The following is a 20,809-nucleotide window of genomic DNA, read 5'->3' as shown; positions in this document are numbered from 1 at the left end:
CTCTGTTTTCATCATCATTGCTGCAAGCGTGAATATTACATTGTTTTCATCACCATCACCACTGCCATCATCACCAACATCGTTATCATCATTTCATTATCATCTCAATCACCACAGCCATTATTTAATCAGCTCCACTATTTCATTATTGTCGTTCATTCTCCATCATTATCTTTCTCATCACATTGGCATCGCTTTCGCCACCGCTTCCATAATTTAAATTGCAGTAAAACGATCATTAGCAATACACTCTGATTAAGTCTCAAGCTAAAAAAAGGTTTGTTAATAAATTTTCGTAAAAAATATAATTCGGTTGCCCTATGCGTTCGACAGTGAGTGAGCAGAGTCAAGAGAAGCTTCGGTTAGGATGGCATTGTTGGCAGGGTATGGTGATGTATACCGTCATACAATTCTAATAATACATTCAACTAGTGAATAGGATTTAGCGGTCTGGCTCGTGCAGCCCTCTGATGTGTTCTCGGGTTGAACATCTCGCTGGAGTGAGCTCCCACCGGGCACATGGAGCGAAACGTCGGACAATGCGTGGTACAACGGGAACACGTGTTGGAGAACTGCCCAGTAAAACTCTCGATCATCCGGGGCAATGTGGCCATGAGCAGTGGTGCAAATAAAATAAAAACATGGATAATTCAAAGCAAAATGGCAATTTGGCTCATGACAAACTTTAAACGAATGTGAAACGCTACGCAAATGAGTACCGATACACCCTCTGCGCTGTCCATCGTGCCTGCTGCTCTCGCTACCAGCCACTGTGTACATGACGCAAAGCTGCGATGTCTAATGCTGGATTGCCACGGTTGTTAAATATTGTACCAACTATTTTGGACCTGGCGATGAGCACCCTCGATGGAGAAAGTGAATGACAGGCAAGCGTGGTGAGATTTGACAGCCGAGGCATCATTGACGCCCCCACTAGCATCCAGTCAGGGGAACAAGAATGATGACCATGACGATGATGGGAGTGTAGAAAGTAGAGCAGAGCCATCAGCAGTGGGGTGGGGGGGCTCAAGGCTCCTACCAATATCCTTGTATTTTTCGATTTAAAGCTTTTGTGACTGCAGGGATTCATCTTCTTGGTTCTTTCGGTAAAGTCACGTAGAAGGGAAGTAATAAAATAATAAAATAATGCCGCGACTCTAAGACGCTGTCGCCTCGACAGACCTGGTTTTCACCTGAGGACGGCTACTTGCGTTGTGGCCGAAACGTCGTGAGAATTATTTTATTATGTTTATTTTTTATTATTTTATTACTTCCCTTCTACGTGACTTTACCTGACAGAATATCCTTGTATGTTTGTTTGTATGTTGAACTGCTTTTGTATGTTGAACCATACGTAGCCAACCGTGCTAATCGGAGGTGCGGAGGAAGGACATCCTTGATGCTACGGCGGCAAGGATAAGAGGGGGAGTCCAACTGTGAGCACTGCTATGGGGGGCCGAGGGGTGGGGGGGGGGGGGGGAGGGCGAGGAGACGGGCGTTAAGTAGGCACCTGGCGGAATTCCAGAGGAGATGGTGGAGGCCGAGGTGGGTCCGGAGCCTCGGCTGGTGCGCGCCGACACCTCGATCACGTAGGTGGTGAGCGCGGCCAGGCCCGTGACACGGTACTCGCGTGTGCTGTTGGGCAGGTAGTGCGTGACGCGCGAGTGCGTCTTGTTCAACTCCTCCCACGACACCTTGTACCCTGGGAGGGCGACGCAGGGAAGCAGCGATTCATTCATTTCAGCTTGGTCCGTCTGGGTACGGTGACCCGGCAAATATTTCACGGCGCACACCACATCAGGTTTTCCTCTCGCCGCGACTGTGGCTGGTTGTCATGCGCCACATACTCCAGTCTACCCAGTGACCCGCAAATACTCACCGCCTCCCCCGCCTCCGATGCTACATGGCTGACCCTGGGTGGATTACGGCCGTCTTAACATCATGAGCAGTGAAGGTGCCACCCGTCAGCACAGTGGGAAAAAAAACCTTCTCATTGTGTATGGCTCAGTGAATAGCAACTTATAGATCTATATCCAAGATTGAAAGGCGCGCGATGGCTTCAGGTGAGGCGGAGTGAATTGCTGCTGCGGCTCCTGCTGCCGCAGCCTTGTGTTGAAGCTGCGAAGTTGGCAGCGGTCCACCAATGTGCCCCTCCGGTTCGGTCAGTGTCTCCGCACTTCCTTTGATCCGCCACGTGTGAAGGTGGCGACCGGAATTGGCACGGGCCCAGGTGGCAACGGGGGGAAGGGGAGGGGGTAGCCCCTTTAATTCCCTGCAACCGGGGACCGTGCCAACTACGTGACGTCATGAGAAACAGGCGACCATCGGCCGCGGTCACCGCGCTCGCAGCCGCCGTCGCCGCCGTGTGAAAGTCAATTTGAGCGGGGCATGCGCTGTTGGCAGGCTTACGCTGTAAATAAAGCGTTAACCCTTTAACCCCAGACGCTCGCCACATTGCGAGCCACTGCACGCAGTCGGCCCCGGCTAATTGGAGCCAACGAATGCGGACACGCGTCTGACGGGCAGCGGATGTTTTACGCTCGCAAGAAGCAGCATTGCCGTTTTTTTTTTTAAATATCACCACCGCCGATGTATAATGTTTTTTTCGACGGGTCAGGACGGCGGTTCTGTGGAAATAATCACCGCCGTTCTACGTGTCCCGGCCGTTTAATTTCCGGGCAGTCGTATCAGAAATTGTTAGAAACCCACCCACGTCTTTTCAGCCTCCGCATCCGAGTTAAACCATAAAATCGCTCGCAGGTCGAGGTTATACAGTGCCTGTGGGATGCTTCCGATGGTGTTTTTTTCCCTCCTCCCTCTCCAGGCTTCCTGGCAGTATTAATCAGGAGCTTTCCTTATGCGGCCGTATTTTACTGCCCACCCTAAAACACTCTTTCATTAAACGCGATGGATTTTTTGGCTTCTGAGTGGGGGACCAAGCCTGCAATTTATAGATGGACTCTCACGCACTCCCACCTTTCCCTCCTCTCTCTCCTCCCTCTCCATTCTTCTTTATTTCCCAGACTTTCAGCCACCTTTTACCTTTTGCTCTTATTTTCTAGCTCCCTCTCTCTCTCCCATCTACCGCCAGCATCTCCCCCCCCCCCACCAACCCCTCCCAACTTCTGCATTTGTCTCTATTTTTGTCAGCCTTGCGCAGCGTGGAGAGACGCATGCTCGCAATGACACAGAGAGACAGGGAGAAAAGCACGTGAATCAGGGGACAAATGCAAGTCAGGAGAATCATATTTATCTTCATCCAGCAGTGGAGAGCTCAAATATGATGATAAAAACGTAGAAAGATGCATGCTTTGAATTACACCGAGATATGAGAAGGGGAAAGCATCGATCAGGAAACCAAAAAAATTGGTGACATTGCATCGATTGTTCAGGAAGCGCCGTGGGCTTGGGGAAAAACACATCGTGCCCAGAGGGGATGATCACGGCCAATGGACGAGACCTGCGCCAGAATGGGAGCCAAAGGAGAGAATGCCCTCCTTGGAGAATAGCCATCGCAGAGATGGAGTGATGAGATCAGTTCACGTGCAGGAGTGAGTTGGATTGTGGCATCGCATAACCACAAATTATGGCGACGGCGTGGGGAGGCAATCATCTAGTGGTGGATAGACCATGGCTCATGATGACGGTTATTATGAGATGCCACCTGCTTCTTGCTCTTTTCATCCACCTATCCAGAAATATCTCATCGTGCTCACTCCCCACATCGTCAGTGCGATTGCGACGAACAAGGCAAGAAGTATTCCAAGCAAAGAATGTATAAAAAAAAATACAATAAATTCAAAAATATATCCAACACATTGCGTCTGACAGCCCCTGCCATCGGCTTTTCAAATCCTGTGTAATTTAATTCTATAAACCCATCATTACAGAAATAATTATCTGCTATTTTTACAGACTTGCAAGGAACACAAGGGGGGTTTGAAGATTGCGAGGATTCTCATTGTCGCACAGCCGCAGTCATCTTATGCACTGACCTGACTGTCTGGGCCAGATTTAGTAGAGCGGGTGGGGGGTTGGAGGGGTGGTGGAGGATAGGGCGGGGGGGGAGACATTTGTCCACGGCATAAAATTTGGGCCAGATGGCTGGGCGGTTCAGTGAGCAGCTTGCAATGGGAAGGTTGCCAGTTCGAATCCTGGTTTATGGATAAACTTAGCCCATCATCCCTCCAGGGTTGATAAAATAGGGGTACCACTTTGTGGGGAAGTCAACAGCGGTTGTGCTATGGTTGTGGAATATCCAGCATTTGAGCAGGAAACCACGTTCACAGGCACCTCATTATAATTTTGTTACATGTTCTATGACGGTAAATATGACTTCTCTATTTATGTTTCATGAATGGTCGTTTTAAGTTCATTCTGTCATTCTCTCCGCGTACCGTAACAACGTACGAATAGCGTTTTGCATGGAGCAATATGCCCTGCGACTGCGCGCGTATCGGTGTATTACTGCAGGCGTATGCTCGTTGCGAAAGTCAAATTTGCTATAGTTTCATTATTTACAAATTTACGGTTTATGTGTCTAAGCGCAATAGGCGTCTGCTGGATTGTTTGGTCTTGTGCGTCTAGCTGGTGCTGATAGTGTAATTTTGATTGCACAATACGAAGTTTGGTGTTTGCATTGGACTACTTTCCAGCAGTGAGGGGTTGGGGATTTTTGTGTGGGCGTGTGTGTGTGTCCATAGGTGTGTTTGCGTATCAGTATGCAGCAGGTGCTTACGAAGAGGAATTGCCCCAACAGTCTGTAAGGCTATGCAGGGGATGTTTGCCTTTGTGTGAGTATATGTGTATGTGTGCGTGTATATATGTGTATACGTGTGCATGTCAGTTTGTGTGTGTGCGGGGAGCGGTAGTGTCGTGGTTAGCACGCAACCTGGCGACACAAGTTCGATTCCCGTTCACGGCCAACACCAGTGACGATTATATGCACCGGTTCTGGGCCTTCCCTAGGTCGACTAAGCCTCAAATGAGTACCTGGTGCGGTGTCTAAACTTTGCCACTCGGGAGACAAAGGCGGCCGGGTGTGGTGTTGGCCACCCACAACATTGTGTGCCGTGCTGGCCTTCATGGGTGTGTGCAGTGTTGAGTGAACTTCGCTATGCACCCGGCGACCCGAGTTCGATTCCCGCTCACAGCCAACATCTGCATCGGTCCTGGGCCTCCCAAAGGTCAACTCAGCCTTAAATGAGTACCAGTAGTGGTGTGTAAACACCAGCTTTTGCGAAGATAAAGGCGGCCAGCTGCGATACTGGCCACCAATCCCCGTCGTGTACCATGGCGGCCTTAATAGGTGCTCGCTAACAGCATTTGCTCCAACAGTCTGTTATAGTGTATGTGGTGGTCATGTGCTGGGGCGTGTTGGGGTGGGGGAAGGTGGGTTCCGGCCCCCCTTGTCTCCCTGTTGGACTGTCTACCAGTCAGCACCACCTGGACTTCTACAAACCAACTGGCCTATCTATTACCCAGCCTCTTTGCTTTTCTAAGCTCCTGCCTGTTCCCCTGTCCGTGTATCGGCCTCGCTGTGTATTCTTACTTACGACCCTTCAATTGTGTACACAGCATCGTGGACACACACGCTCTACACTATAATTACCAATGTCCGGTAATGGATTTGGTGAATGTCTACTGGATCCTTACGGCATAGGTGGGCTATTGTCTAAACATTGTTCGTAATTATTTTTGCACATGACTGCAATTCTGCAAGTGTCACAAGAACACATATTTCCACAAATCAATGTGCCAGCAACACTTTAGAATTTTAGTTTTTCATGTAAATTCGTCTTTTTAGGGATCGTTTTTTTTATTGTTGAAGGATGTGCTGTTATTTAATAGCTACAATTAGGCAACTATTGATAGCCAGCTTAAAAACTGGTCATCAGAGAACATTTTAACAGTCATTCTCATCAGGCTCCAAAGTGTAAAGTAACTCTTATTATCCATACTTTTAGGTTTTTTCGGTAAAGTCACGTAGGTAAAAAATAAAATTAATAAAAGTAATAATAGAAATAAAATAAAATAATAAATCACGACGTTTCGGAGGCAACACAAGCTTCCGTCTTCAGGTGGAACCGTCACAGCACGATTGCTGTATCAAGTAAATAGAAATTCCAAGAGACCTGACCTTGTATATATATTGGTTGAGGGGGGGGGATGAGCCAGGGTAGGCCCCTAGAGAGGAGTTGTTTTATGATAAGGTTGGTGCGGCTGCGACTGGGACTGGGACTTAGCTCTTTATTTATGTTATATGAAGAAGGGGCATTTCCTGAAACGTTCTCCATTGTGTATATTTTTTAATTTAACGGCAGGAATACTATTGACCAACGTGTCGAGTTGTCTTCTGGTCATTTGTGCCCGAGAAGCAACGCAGCATCACCCAGCAATGTTGAATTATCTTGCAGTCGTTTTTCAGCCAGTGTTGACGCATTGACTTGATTGCTGTACACACTGCGGCATTTTAAACTGTGATTTACAACGCTTTTGTCAGTCCACTGCTGGATGAAGGTGAAGGTCTCCCTACACACTGCCTCGGTCGCTCGGGCGATGTAACCAGAACCGGCCCTAGACCTTTGGGGGCCCTAAGCACAATTTGGTTGGAGGCCCCTTTGATGTATGATTTTTTTCACCCACTAGCTAGCAGTGACTCTAGGGGGCCCTCTGCTGGCCACGGGGCCCTTTGCAATTGCAAGGGTCGCTTAGTGGCTGGGCCGGCTCTGGATGTAACCACACCTCACCGCGTGCTGCTTCGTGCGGGTTGGTGAAGGACAGATGCCCAGGATCTATTCGGGTATCATCTCTTCGCGCTGACGTTAGCCGTGGTCGGGAACTGAACTCAGAGCGCCGAGTTTCATAGCGCAGTGCGTTGGCCACTGCGCCACCGCTAGGGTTGCCACCTCTGAGCTACAGATAAAACGGAGCATGTCACAGATAAAAGAAAGAACGTCTCACGATAATAGCAGTGGGGAGACCTTACATGCACATCCATTGCCGTGATTCGTGTATGATTATTACAATTACGACTGCTACGCAATTGACACGAAGCAGGTGTTTTCATGTAGATTTCCCAGGACAGCAGCAGTCACCTCAACAAGATGATGATCCGGTGAAAACCAGGACAGGAGGCAACCCCAGTCACTGGCCACTGTCCCCACCCCCATCCCATAAATACTGTACAAACACGATACTGTACATAACAGTAATAGCAGCAGCAATGATACGTATCCTTTCACCCAGTGAGAAACCCATTGCGACTGCAATTCACTTTTACGGACCGGGGGGGGGGGGGGTCGGGTGACCTGGGTAGATCATAGAGGTGAAGCGGTTCTCATCTCGAGAGTGACCGAAGAGTTAAGGGAATCGGGGGGGGGGGGGGGCTTAGGGGGGGGGGGGTGACACAGAGAGCCCCAAACGGGGATTCAGCGCCCATCCAATAGATGGCGGCTGCACCGCGTTTATTTATCTGTCCGCGAGGGCACCGACGGCCCGAAATGATTTTCCATGACGGGCCGGCGCTTTCAAGTGGTGCGCCTCATCAGATGGAGCCGGCAATGAAAAATGCCCGAGTCAATGTTTTTTTGTCCTGCCGCCAGGCCTTGATCAGTCTCTTGTTGCGTTTGCGTTCCGCGATAACTCTTAATTTCTCCTCTCGATCCGACGTGAGAGGCGATTGATGAGGAGGCGAGGGGGGCCGACAGCGCCGTGCGCCGATGTGGAGCTTTCGATGGCGCGCCCTGCACAACCATGTCCATTGCCGCCCCAACCGCCGTCACTACCACCACCGCAGCCGCCACCACCATACCAATAAAAGCGAAACCCACTACACTTGTCATAGTTCAGCCGGCCAGTGGGCTCAGAGGTCAGAGTGCTGAGCTGGAACTTGCTGAGAGACAGGGTTTCAATCCAGATTTCAGCCATCTGCAATTAAGCCAGGGTTGCGAGTGCACCGAATTGATGGTCTTAGCAGGGTTATCAATGACTGCACACCCCCCCCCCCCAATAAAAAAATAAATAAATTCAATGACGCACTTCATTTGGTTACCTTCCAGGTCTGAGAATGATAAACGTCGCGCAATGAACATTACTCTCCGTGACAGTGTGGGTGGGGAAAGTGCTGCCCCCTAACTGCGTGGACCAGAGTTCACGTGAACGGATCTCAGGAGTAGCTCTGTCATCTCTGCTCCCCGTGGCCTCTTCTCCAACGCCAAAGGTTGCACTGCCCTGCGAGGGATCCGAATTGGTTCGTCATCTGATGACGCAATGCTGATGGGCAACAAATGGGATGAAAAAATTGGTGGACAAAAACAAAACATGAACACAGCTGGCCGGCCTCCTTTCAGTTCCCGAGTGCTCTGTTCGAGTGATCTGCGCAGTGCTTTCCTGCATCGGAAATGACCTCCAATACCATCCGCTGTGATTTGAACCCTATTTCCCACAACGAGATTTGTGTTCATAATAATCGCAGTTATTATTAAAAACATGAGCGGTAAATGGCGCTACGTAAGAGTTGTGCGTGTTTTTGTTTTTCCCGACGGGCAGTTTCAAGAAAACGAACAGTCTTGTTTCGTAAATCTATTGGACTTTTTTTATTGCATCGCTCGTGTTTTGTTTTCTATGGTCCAATGTCTCCGTTCAAAAGCGCTCATTTTGCTCCGTGTTGACTTTTCTCTTCGTTTGATTCATGGCACTGCCCGCTCAGCGTCTGAGAGATCCTTTTTTTTTGTAATTTGACGCTAGACAAAAAAAATAAATTGTATTGCGTTGGTCTAGAGGTTTTGTTTTTCCTGACCGGGCAACACAGATGGTTTGCATTCTGCTGAATATGCTTTCCCACACGAGTACACAAAGACACACAGACACACGTTTGGTATAACGCCACCACCACACACTCACTCACTCACTCACCCCCACCGTCTAGAATCTGAGATGTCCCCAAACAGTGATTGACGCCGTTACTTATTCCAAGACCGTGCCGTCCAATAACTCGTGATTTTTCCCCCCCTCCCAAACGTGTCTTTGTGGAGGGTCCTTGTGGGCAGACTTGGTTGAGTGCTGGAGGCCCAGGACCGATTCAGACATCACTCACCACAGATGTTGGCCGTGGCTAACATCAGGTCGCCGGGTTCAGAGCACAGTATTGCCAACTACTACGCCACCGCCCTTACATACAACAAATAAAAAATAAACTGTACCTCATAACACTGGACAATCACGATAACATACGAAACAAACTATTTAATTTCGCATTACTTTTATATTTACAGCCCTTTTGTCAATCCACTGCTGGATGATGGCCTTCTCACACCGTGCGGGTCCATCGGGGTTATCTGACCATACTTCACCGCGCTGGTCAGTGGGAGTTGGTGAACTGCAGGGGTGTCCCGGGTAGAGGTGGCTCAGCGGTGGAGTGAGTGGCTCATTATCAGAAGGTTGAGAGTTCAAATCTTAGTTGGGTGATAGACCGGTTATTATCACAGCAATGTGGAACTTCCACCACTGGCTCAGAGCTGTAAATAGGACGTGAGCACCAATGCCTCGATGCTCATTTGAGCAGGAAATCACTTTGACCTGGAATCAAATCTGTAAGCGATGGGAAAAGCCATCATAACAGAGGAAAAAAGTCAATCATAACTTTGACCGGGGTAGGGCGTAGAGGTGGAGGAGCTCTCGCATCAAGAGCAAGCGGAGGGCCGAGAGAAACGAGCGCGCGACCTTCCTTACCGATCAAGATTCCGTTTTTCTCCTGCGGCTCATCCCAGCTCACTTTGAGAGACGTATCCAGAATCTCGGAGAAACCCAGATTCCCCACGGGACCAGGTACTGGGGACAAACAACCCCGACGCAGCAGTTAGCACACAGAGATATCGATAATAATAATAATAAATCACTATCATAACCGTAGCCCGGGTGCATTTCCTAGGGTTGCCGCGACATGGCAATACCACGATAATCTTGTACTATGCAGGTAAAGGTGCAGCCCTGCAATTCCTCGCTCGCGCCACTGCCGGCTGAAGGGCCTCCACTAACGCGCGGGTATTTCGGTCTCCTCTTCTATACCGAAGAGACGAGTTGGGAAAAGCGGGAGCACCCCACAATTTGACCTGCTGATGGGACCCCCTGCGGTGAACCAATTTATACTGCTGGGTGGACAGTGATGGGGGTGGGGGGGGTTTCAACTGACGCGATGAAAGATGGAAATGATCCGGTGACTGTTGGATTACAAGTCCAATGTGCTCACCATCTCACCACTGTGGCAGCATCATTTATGCGATATGCCATGCAGGATAATTGTAAATCGTCCATTAGGCAACAACATCGTCCGCGATTGACATTGCTCTTTTTAATTTCCCTTAAGTTTGACATTTTTGACAAAGTATTCACGAAATTATACCAATAATTAAAAGTTCTTGTACAATAGCTGTAACCGGTTGTCTTGGTTCTTCGTGAAACATTTTCCGGAGTAACTGGTGACATAAAATTTAATTAAATCCTCATTTTATGACAACGTGTGCCAGGGCTTATGTTGCGTGAACCGCAGTTGCCTATCTCTAAAGGAATATTTATTTGTACATGAAGGCATGAAAACAATACGAGAAAGAAATACGTTTTGAACAACCGATGTCGCGATAATCATCGTATCGTGAAAAATTACATCGCTGCAACCCAGCTAATTACACAGACATAAGCACAAAAAATATTATTAATGTTCAAATTTAAACCCAGAGAAGCATCGAACCCAGCAAAAGTTTATGGAGTATCACGGCAAGTTGTAAAATGAAAGTTCTGATGCACTCCAATCAATGGCATTAAAACGGTGCGGCCATCTCTCATAGTGGACAGCTTTAGGAGGGCCATTTGCGGGCCGGTATAGACAGCAAGGTACTATAATACGCCGGGGCTGAGTTATCATGGCTCTCCCGGCCAGTGGTATTAAGAGTTGCAGGCAGCCGTGAATGATAAGGCCCGGCCCGAGTAAGAGCGGCAGTGGAGAGGCAGGGCTTGGGCATTATAATGTCAGCAGGTCTTGAGATACGAGTTGCCAGGTGATTTCCCGGCCGAAGGTGCAAAAACTCGCACACGCACGGCGCAGCTCAATCACGCCGAGAGAGGAGGGCAGATTCTGGACGTACGTTGGGGAAAATAAAAATAATAAATCTGTGCCCTGGTTAAACACTCTGGGGCCATAGTGTGACCAGGCATGAAAAAATGCCATGGAGATGGGGGGCAATGTGCGGTCGGGATCACGGCCTGGCAGTGTGGGATGCCCGACCGGACAAACTGGAGAACGATTAATGAAAAAACTAAAAAAACACATTTTCCATTTTACCAGGTAAGGCCCACTGAGCTTTTAAGCCCTTTTTCAGAAGCGACCTGGCCACAAATGATAGCCCAACTAAGTGGCTTGTCATGTGGAAAAGTATAGCAGCCGAATAATCTCAACGCAAGTAAATTCTAAATGTGGAGGACACAAAGAAACATCCACATGACTACGGGGAGAAAATGCATACTCCAAATATAACGCCGTGCATTAGATAAGCTATCAGCACGAAGTTGGAGCAGTCTCAAGTACGAATGTGCCTTGGTGGTTACTGGTTAGGTTACCGATGCACCCTGACCCGTTATTTAGGAATGCCGACATATCTCTTTGAGACTGAGTGGAGGTTGCTGTAAGCTCACAGATCTTGTTGTCCTTCCCCGCACCTCCGATTAACACAATTGGATACGTACAGTGCGAAAGAAGTCCAACATACATACATACTGATCTCTGAGAGTGAATGAAGGTCACTTTAGCTATCCAATCTCTATGAGAGTGAACTGAGGTCGGTTTAGCTAACAGATCTCTATGAGAGGGAATGGCGGTCTCTGTAGCTCACAGATATCTATGAGAGTGAGTGGAGGTCTCTGTAGCTCACAGGTCTCTATGAGAGTGAGTGGAGGTCTCTGTAGCTCACAGGTCTCTATGAGAGTGAGTGGAGGTCTCTGTAACTCACAGGTCTCTATGAGAGTGAGTGGAGGTCTCTGTATCTCACAGGTCTCTATGAGAGTGAGTGGAGGTCTCTGTAGCTCACAGGTCTCTATGAGAGTGAGTGGAGGTCTCTGTAGCTCACATATCTCTATGAGAGTGAGTGGAGGTCTCTGTAGCTCACAGGCCTCTATGAGAGTGAGTGGAGGTCTCTGTAGCTCACAGATCTCTATGAGCGTGAGTGGAGGTCTCTGTAGCTCACAGGTCTCTATGAGAGTGAGTGGAGGTCTCTGTAGCTCACAGGTCTCTATGAGAGTGAGTGGAGGTCTCTGTAGCTCACAGATCTCTATGAGGGTGAGTGGAGGTCTCTGTAACTCACAGATCTCTATGAGGGTGAGTGGAGGTCTCTGTAGCTCACAGGTCTCTATGAGAGTGAGTGGAGGTCTCTGTAACTCACAGGTCTCTATGAGAGTGAGTGGAGGTCTCTGTAGCTCACAGATCTCTATGAGGGTGAGTGGAGGTCTCTGTAACTCACAGGTCTCTATGAGAGTGAGTGGAGGTCTCTGTAGCTCACAGATCTCTATGAGGGTGAGTGGAGGTCTCTGTAACTCACAGGTCTCTATGAGAGTGAGTCGAGGTCTCTGTAGCTCACAGGTCTCTATGAGCGTGAGCGGAGGTCTTTGTAGCTCACAGGTCTCTATGAGAGTGAGTGGAGGTCTCTGTAGCTCACAGATCTCTATGAGAGTGAGTGGAGGTCTCTGTAGCTCACAGGTCTCTACGAGAGTGAGTGGAGGTCTCTGTAGCTCACAGGTCTCTATGAGAGTGAGTGGAGGTCTCTGTAGCTCACAGGTCTCTATGAGAGTGAGTGGAGGTCTCTGTAGCTTACAGATCTCTATGAGAGTGAGTGGAGGTTGCTGTAGATATCAGATCTCTATGAATGGGTGCAGCCACATTTTAGAATTTGTTGCTATCCCACTCCTACATCTTTCCCGGTGATCACCGGTTCGAGTACAGATGCGCAGTAGTGAGCTGATATTTGCTGATGCTTTCATAAATAACTGTCGCTACATTATTCGTGGTAGGTAACTTTGACCTCCAAACACGTTTAAATATGGTTAAGAGACATCCACAACATCGTCAACAAAAATCTATTCTAGTTTCCAGTCCTAATTTGTTTTTCTCCCTACAAACGCGGTGACATAAATGCTGACTGCACAGACGACGGACCCTTAAAACACACAGTAGTACACGGACAGTTAATCAAATAATCGGTAGCCAGTAGCTACGTAGATTTAGTATCATCTGAGTACAGCAGAACTCCGAATTATCCGTGATGATTTTGCCAGACGGCGGGGGGGGGGGGGGGGGGAGGAGAGCACTCCCCCAACTTACGCAGTGCGGCTGTGCCCCTGTTGGCGGCCACACACACAAACTGCCGGGACTGATGGCGCAACTCTGAGCCCCTGAATAAAGCGACCTCCGCTTCGTGCTCCCCCCCACCGTACCGCCCCCCCTCCCATCCACCGTTTTCTCCAGTTTAATCTCAGACAGCAGCAGTGCCAGGAATGACTAAACCGCCATCACGAATGTTGCGGGAGGGCATCAATTGATTTGGACGAAGCCGCGGAGGCTCTTTCTCCATGGACCAGCGTCCAGTCGGGTCGGCAGGGGCAGCTCTACTCTGTAGAACAGTGGCCCTCGAGGATTCGCTGCTAATTAGCACAAAGCGCTTTCAAGACTCGCCGTGCCGCTCCTGGATGAGGAATTGGTGCCCCTGCCGCCCGTCTCTCCTCTTAAGCGAGTCCCCCTGGCACTCAAACCTTAATTGTAAATCCAGTTCTTCACTTGCATCAGTTGGAAAGGCTCAAGATTCACATTTATCATCTTGGCCCAAAGCCATTGATGTCACCACCATGCCTCGCTACCCAACGCCTTCCATCCTCTGACAGATTCCGCAGCTGCTTCTGCTGCTTCACAGTCGAGGGGCGACCTCCAAGGTCTACCCTTAGAGTATCTGACCGTTTGCTCGTAGGTCAGCTGACTCATGGAGTCCACTCCAATGGCCGTCTCTTTAACTGCCCCTCCTTCATCCAGAGGATGCCTTTTTGTGTTTAGTTTGTTGTCCTTCCCCCGTACCTCTTATTAGCACGGTTGGCTATGGACAGTGCAAAAATAAGTTCAACACACACGTGCCGGAGATAATTCTTGAGAGGAAAGTTTAGCTGTGGACCACCGTCATTGGCAGTGGTCACCCACCCCAATCTGTTCCCTTTCTTTTTGAAAGTAACCATTGTCTGACAATTCAATTAACTCTGTCAAGCACACACCTGGCTAGAAGCGAGGCCCTTTAAAACAAGCAGGTGGCATACTTATTTTTCCCTTTGAATTGCATTCTTTGGCGCTGCTTTTCTTGGAAAAGCACAAAAGGACCAGTGAAGTAAAATTAACCCAGGCCATTGTGTTGTTATAAACGCCACTGTGAATTCCTCACTGCCCCTATTGCATTATGTGCAGAGCCTCCAAATAAATATTGGACACTATAATTTACAAGTGCGGGAGCACATTATCTATTAATCAAAGCTAAGCTATTTATATTTTCTTCAATCCGTGATGATCACCTGAATGCCAATTAAAATTTGGCAGTGTCAAAAATATGTCGCATTAAAAAGAACCATATATATAATTTGCCTTCGCATAGTATAATTTCACTTCACACCAACGAATAGATTGTGGTGATAATAGTCATACTAGCGGTAGCAGTGGCAGTAGCAATAAAAAAAAATGGCCTTGTAATATGAGGCCACCTGAACCGAGGGAAAAAAATAAAACGTTCCAGCTCATTGTGTAAAGGTCGATCAGACACGTTCTATTTTCACAGCGTGCGACTCAAATAGGTTCACTTAGACTCACAGCCTGAGATCGAGCAGCACTAATCAGGGCAGCCCAGGGCAGGGAAGTGCCACTTTGAGGACAGGATTTCAATGATCGCACTGTGGATGACAGCTAATTAGGAGCACGATTGGGGCTACATTAAAAAAAAACTATTTTTTTTTATCGTTCAGCTCCTGCGACCGGCCACTTTAGTACCGCTCACAGCGCATCTCCGAGCAATAACCACGCGAGCCACACTGAGAATATGTTGAGCATTATCTCGCCTTTTGCTCTATTTATAAATCCCCCCACCCCACCCCCTTAGTTTTTGTTCAATGAGTAGCCAAATGAGAAAAAATATGTTTTTTTTGGCCACTTTTACACATTTCTGTGAAGCCTGGCAACTCAGGGTCAAATGAAAATAATTACTTTAATCACGGAGAAAAGTTGCAGCCAAGAGTTTCACGGGAAAGAAAAACTAATTATTTTATTGACACGACTGCGTAGGTTTTTGCAGTGGTAGAATTTCGCTTGCTCTCTGATCGTGTTTTCGGGGTTGTAAATGCTCGTCACGACGTCTGACGTTTCGCTCCAGGTGTATGATTGCGGCTTCCGTAGTGGTTTCCGAAACCACGTCCAAACATTTCGCAGGTGACTCTTGCAAATGAGACACTCTTTGAGTTCTCACCCAGTTAAACAAAATAAACTTGAAACTCTAGTTGTGACCGGGCATCTTAACAATTCACCTCTCAAGCGATTTCGTGACTTGTCAAAGGTTCAGGGCCACGACTCGATTTAAAAATCAATTCTCAATTCTCTTTCGTTATAGTTTTGCTTTCCGCCCCGAGTCCCGCACCGCACACCTCCTCCCCGTGTCACCAGCCACGATGATGATCATAGCTGGTGATACGGGGAGGCAATCAGCTACGATGATGACGACGCCACCAGTGGTGGTGGTGGTGGGGGGGGGGGGGGGCAGCTCACCGGCCTCACTGGTGCGTAGGCGGAGGGGCGGGCTGCGCGGTCCGTCGCCCGGCGTCGTGTAGCACAGCACGCTCACGTGGTACTCGGTGAACTTGCGCAGGGCCGACAGGTACCCCGAGTGCAGGGGGCCCGTGCCCCCGCCGGGGCCCGAACCCTCGGGCTGCGGTGGCAACGTCCGCACGGTGACGTCGCCGGGGCTCTCCGGCCGCCACGCCAGAAGCTGGCACGCGTGGCGGACGAGGGCGACACAATGGTCATCGTCATCATTCAATGTGCTCCATTGTTAGTCTCGCACACCAACGATGACGAATCCTGCCACGTGGCGAATGGGATGACTGCATCGTCATCATTGTCATCGTTATCGCCCAATCCACTACTGGATGAGGGCCTCCTCTTCTCTGTCACTGGTCCTCGAACGCCATGACACGAGCTTCAGCCGGTACGAATTTGCGGCTCTGAGTGCCGGAGAATTAGCAAATGAAACGTGGAGCGGTAAGAGTTCGACTGGGACGAGTGGTGACGCTGACGGAGAAGATCCGAGACAGACAACTCCGGTGGTGTAGCCAGGTGGTGGAGAGTGGTTCCGCAGGGAATGCCACGTGTGCGAGTGGCGTTACACATGCGAGCACACAGAACAAGAGGCAGGGGAAGAGCCAAGATGGGATGGATTTTACCCGGCGAGCAATGATCTCAAACGGCAGGGGCGACGAGTAAAGGACGCCGTGAATCTGGTGAAAGACGAACGTTGATGTTGAGAACTCAGTGGGTCTCATCGTCTCAAATATGAGATGGAAGGGAACTGAAGAAGAGAAGACCGCGATTCATAATCATCATAATCAGAACTGTGTACTGTCTCCACAAATAATTAAAACACTTGCTTGCCCATCGGCCTGTTGGTTTTCCAGACTGATATTATCCATCAGCAAGTTGCTTAACTCTAGATTTGAAGCTTTCGTGACTGCAAGGATTCATACTCTTAGGTTTTTTTAGGTAAAGTCACGTAGGTAAAAAATAAAATTAAAATTAATAAAAATAAAATAAAAATCACGACGTTTCGGGGGCAACACAAGCTTCCGTCTTCAGGTGGAACCGTCACAGCACGATTGCTGTATCAGCAATCGATTGCTGTATCAGCAATCGTGCTGTGATGGTTCCACTTGAAGACGGAAGCTTGTGTCCGTCACAGCACGATTGCTGATACAGCAATTGCTGATATAGCAATCGTGCTGTGACGGTTCCACCTGAAGATGGAAGCTTGTGTTGAAACCGAAACGTCGTGATTTTTATTTTATTTTTATTAATTTAAATTTTATTTTTTACCTACGTGACTTTACCGGAAAAACCTAAGAGTAAGTTGCTTAACTTTGGACTGGTGTCGCATCCTTTTGTATATCCCCATCAGAGCCTGCTAACAAGGCCCAGAAGGTTGCAACTGGTGCAGGGCACGCACGCACACGCACCTTGTAGCCCTGGTTGACGCCGTGAACGAAGTGCGAGCTGGGTGGAAACCAGGTGACGTGGATGGTGGTGGAGTTGATGGCCTCTGCTCGAACTCTCTCCGGTGGCGCCGTTGGCACTGCCCCCACGCGCACACACAAAGACAAAGGCCCCCCGTATAGCCTTAACAAACTGTTGGGGCAAGTGCTGTTAGCGAGCACGGTACACGAGGAGGTGGGTGGCCAGTACCACGCCCGACCACCTTTGTATCCCCAGTGGCGATGTTTACACCTTGTACCAGGTGCCCATTTGAGGCTGAGTCGACCTAGGGGAGGCCCAGAACAGGTTCAAATAATCGTCACTGGTGTTGGCCATGAGTAGGAGTCGAACCCGAGTCGCCGGGTTCGTCGCACAGCGCGGTAATCACGGCGCCACCGCTCCCCACACACACGACAGACAAATCAGTAACCATTACATCTAGAAACACAAAAACAAATAACCCACATTTAGCCTTTTACAACCTGTCAGGACAAGTGCTGTTACTCCTTAATATTTTCCAGACTCAAAAGTGAAGTCGTGACATTGGACCATTGCCTGAAATGTCAGCCCACCTTCGGTTTGCACAAAATTTCGCGTGAACGCAATCGCCAAATGATGGACACTTTTCGATAAACGGAATCGAATTTCCACGTGAACGAAATCTCATCACGGCACGTGCCGTGTGTGTGATCACCAAACAAGAAGAGTCCGGCCGGCCGCATCATCCATCCGCTACAGCGTCACAGGGCAACAGCAACGTCTCCACATCGCCTTGCCAGTCACTGAAACATGCAGATCTTTTGGTGAGTTCCCTGAAAAGGTGAATTATTTTCGTTTGAAATGAATTATTATGCAATCGTTTTACAATTTACGTTATTTATTGTTATGTTTGTATTGAAGTGATATAGGCGTATATTTTTAAGTGAGAAGTAGAGTTGTATTTTGCCTCAAAACTTTCGTGACTGCAGGAATTTATATTCTTGGTTCTTTCGGTAAAGTCACGTAGATAAAAAATAAAATTATTATTATTTTTTATTTCATTTTTATTTTCTATCTACGTGACTTTACCGAAAGACCAAAAATATAAGTCGACTTGGAATGACTGTCCGAATTACATTGCTGATTTTTTTTAAATTAAATTAATGGGGAAAGCCATTCCGATTTACGAAATTTCGTTTTATGCACGTAGTTTTTTTTTTTTAAAGAACGCATCCCTTTTGTAAATCGAGGGATACCTGAATTTTTACGTCACAAGGCAGTGGAGAGGGCTTCATCCAACAATAGACTGCCAAATGACTGTTATTCGTAAAAACTCTGGTTAATGTTTATTTTCGTTTTTTGCTCTCTTTGTTGGGCCTCCATTGCGACTGACAACATCTTGCACTCACTAAATGGGCTATCACCTCATTAAGTCACCTGACCCGCCTTTGCAGATTTTTTTCCCCCTCCTTTTTTACTTGAAGCCTCCAAAAAAACTACTCCACCCCCCCCTTGTGGCCGTGATTTGGCACACTGCCGGTGCCACTTCTGTGCCCACTCCCGCCACCAACCCCTTGTGCCGCCACTCTTCTTGCGTCTCTCGCCGAGGCCACCGCCATGGCGAGCGGGCGGAGGAGCGGGGGAGGCCAGGGAGGGAGGGAGCATGGGGGGTCGGCGCTTCTGGCTCCCGGAGTCACGCGCCCCGGGGAGCTGAGCCGCGCGACGGGACGGTGACCGAGCAAGCCGAGAAAACGCTTAGGGGGCAAGCAGACCAAAACCATAGGGGGTACCCCCCCACCCATCCCCCAAGCAGCCCAAGGCGGGGGGGGGGGGGGCTTCCCGATTGCCGTGAATGAACAAAATAAAGTACAATAAAATAAACAAATGTATTGAGAAATATCTGCTTCACTTCGAATGCTAATAAACACGACGTTTTGTGGCAGCTCCCAATCGTCTGAAGTGTCTCTCTCTCTCTCTATGAGAGCGAGCGAATGCTGTGCCGCGCATTACAAGTTGAACTTATTATTATTATCCTGGTGTATATTCGCAGCATTTTATGTGCAACTTCTTTTAAAAGACACTTAAAGGTCCCATCGCTATCTCCCGGCTTTTCAAGCGACACTTAGCCTTAGCTCTGTACCTTGGTCACGGACACTTATGTCCCATTCAACGCTGTGCTCGTTACAAATCGCACATTTTTTTGTATTATTAATGAACATGTAACGCCAATTAATATTGCTCATAGCACTCTCCTCCCACCTTCCTACATCGCTATCTCGCTACAACGCCTTAGTCGTGAGCTTGTTCAATTGAGCATAGGGGCGTTTAACAACTCAGAGCTCAGAGGGGGCCACCACGGTCAATGGGAACACACAACTTTGAGACTAATGTGAAAACGCTGAACACGATGAGTCGTGGTGGGATCTGCTTATGTCTGCCAGCTCTCACCCTCCATGCGTACATTGCACCGACGTCTTTTTAGACTTGAATATGGGAATGTAGTAGTGGAGGGCTCAGCCTTGAAGATGGGAGGGGTGGGGGGTGCGTTCAGGCCTCTCCTCCACCCCCCCCCCCCAACGTTATGGAGCAGTCTCACTACATATAAAAGAAAGTATACACCTGTGGTCTTCACTGACGGCCCCTGGTGGCCTTTAGTGCGGCCCCTGACATTACGCAAATAGTGACAACACCCCCCATTGTGCTGTCAGACCCAATGGTGTCAAATGTGTGGCAGCCCTCACACTGATGGCTTATCAGCGAAAGTGGCTGCCCTCTGAAAATGAGTGAAGAACACCGGTATTTACCGTCGTTGTTATCGACGCACGTAATATGTATTATCATATTCTGCAGATGTTTCATATCGCAACAGTGCTTCCTCTCCAAATTGAGATTCTCTTCCAAGCGTGTATTATCCTTCGATGGCAATACCTTGTGGAAAGCTATCACAGAGACCACGCGCGATCATGCATGCTTGCGACCTCGAGATGAAACTCTCCGGGAATATCATCGGCAGCATCGTTCGCAACGGTCGGTACCAACGGACCACGTGTGTTTGGTTCCGACGTGGTTCGAGGAACCGACATTGGGTCACGAGCGCACACGTCCCACGAATTCACCGAGCCGTCCTTCACGCGGCTCTCCGCGGCAAGGCGTCCGCTCGCCTCGTTATGCGCGCGCTGTTTACCCGCTTTGCCCGCGAAGCTATTTTGGTCTTCTCCAATAAATCCTCGCCTGCTGATGTGGCATGTGTTGCCCGGCTTAAAATTTTAATGGAACATTTTTCTTGGCGTGTAGTTAATTTTTTTTTTTACTACTCGAGCGGACGAGAACCGACTTTGAGTAGCTCAGCGCCGTTTGCATGAGTAATTGTGACAATGGGGAAATCGTGGGTGAAGTCGCGAAAGATCAGTGTACTGGAATCGAAAAAGGAATAGATGTACAGATATATATATTTTTATTCACCGCAATTTAAAAGAGTGGAGGAAGCAGCCCGCTCAATTTTATTTTGCACTGCAAAATTCTACC

General features: G+C 48.6%; 1 protein-coding gene across 1 annotated transcript in view; it reads right to left on the bottom strand.

Moving 5' to 3' along the window:
- Positions 1–20,809, bottom strand: part of LOC133353638 (protein sidekick-2-like) — a 473,964-nt gene that overhangs the window by 101,504 nt on the left and 351,651 nt on the right. Inside the window, 4 exon segments of the mRNA XM_061570031.1 lie at positions 1,511–1,702; positions 9,733–9,831; positions 15,830–16,049; positions 17,290–17,405. Of these exon segments, the coding sequence (XP_061426015.1) occupies positions 1,511–1,702; positions 9,733–9,831; positions 15,830–16,049; positions 17,290–17,405 (627 nt within the window).

The sequence above is a fragment of the Lethenteron reissneri genome, chromosome 44 (genome assembly GCF_015708825.2).
Source record: "Lethenteron reissneri isolate LAM-NWPU_2019-01 chromosome 44, ASM1570882v1, whole genome shotgun sequence".
Lineage (NCBI taxonomy): Eukaryota > Metazoa > Chordata > Hyperoartia > Petromyzontiformes > Petromyzontidae > Lethenteron > Lethenteron reissneri.
The sequence above is the reverse complement of the archived record's forward strand: the minus strand, read 5'-3'. Positions and strand labels throughout refer to the sequence as shown.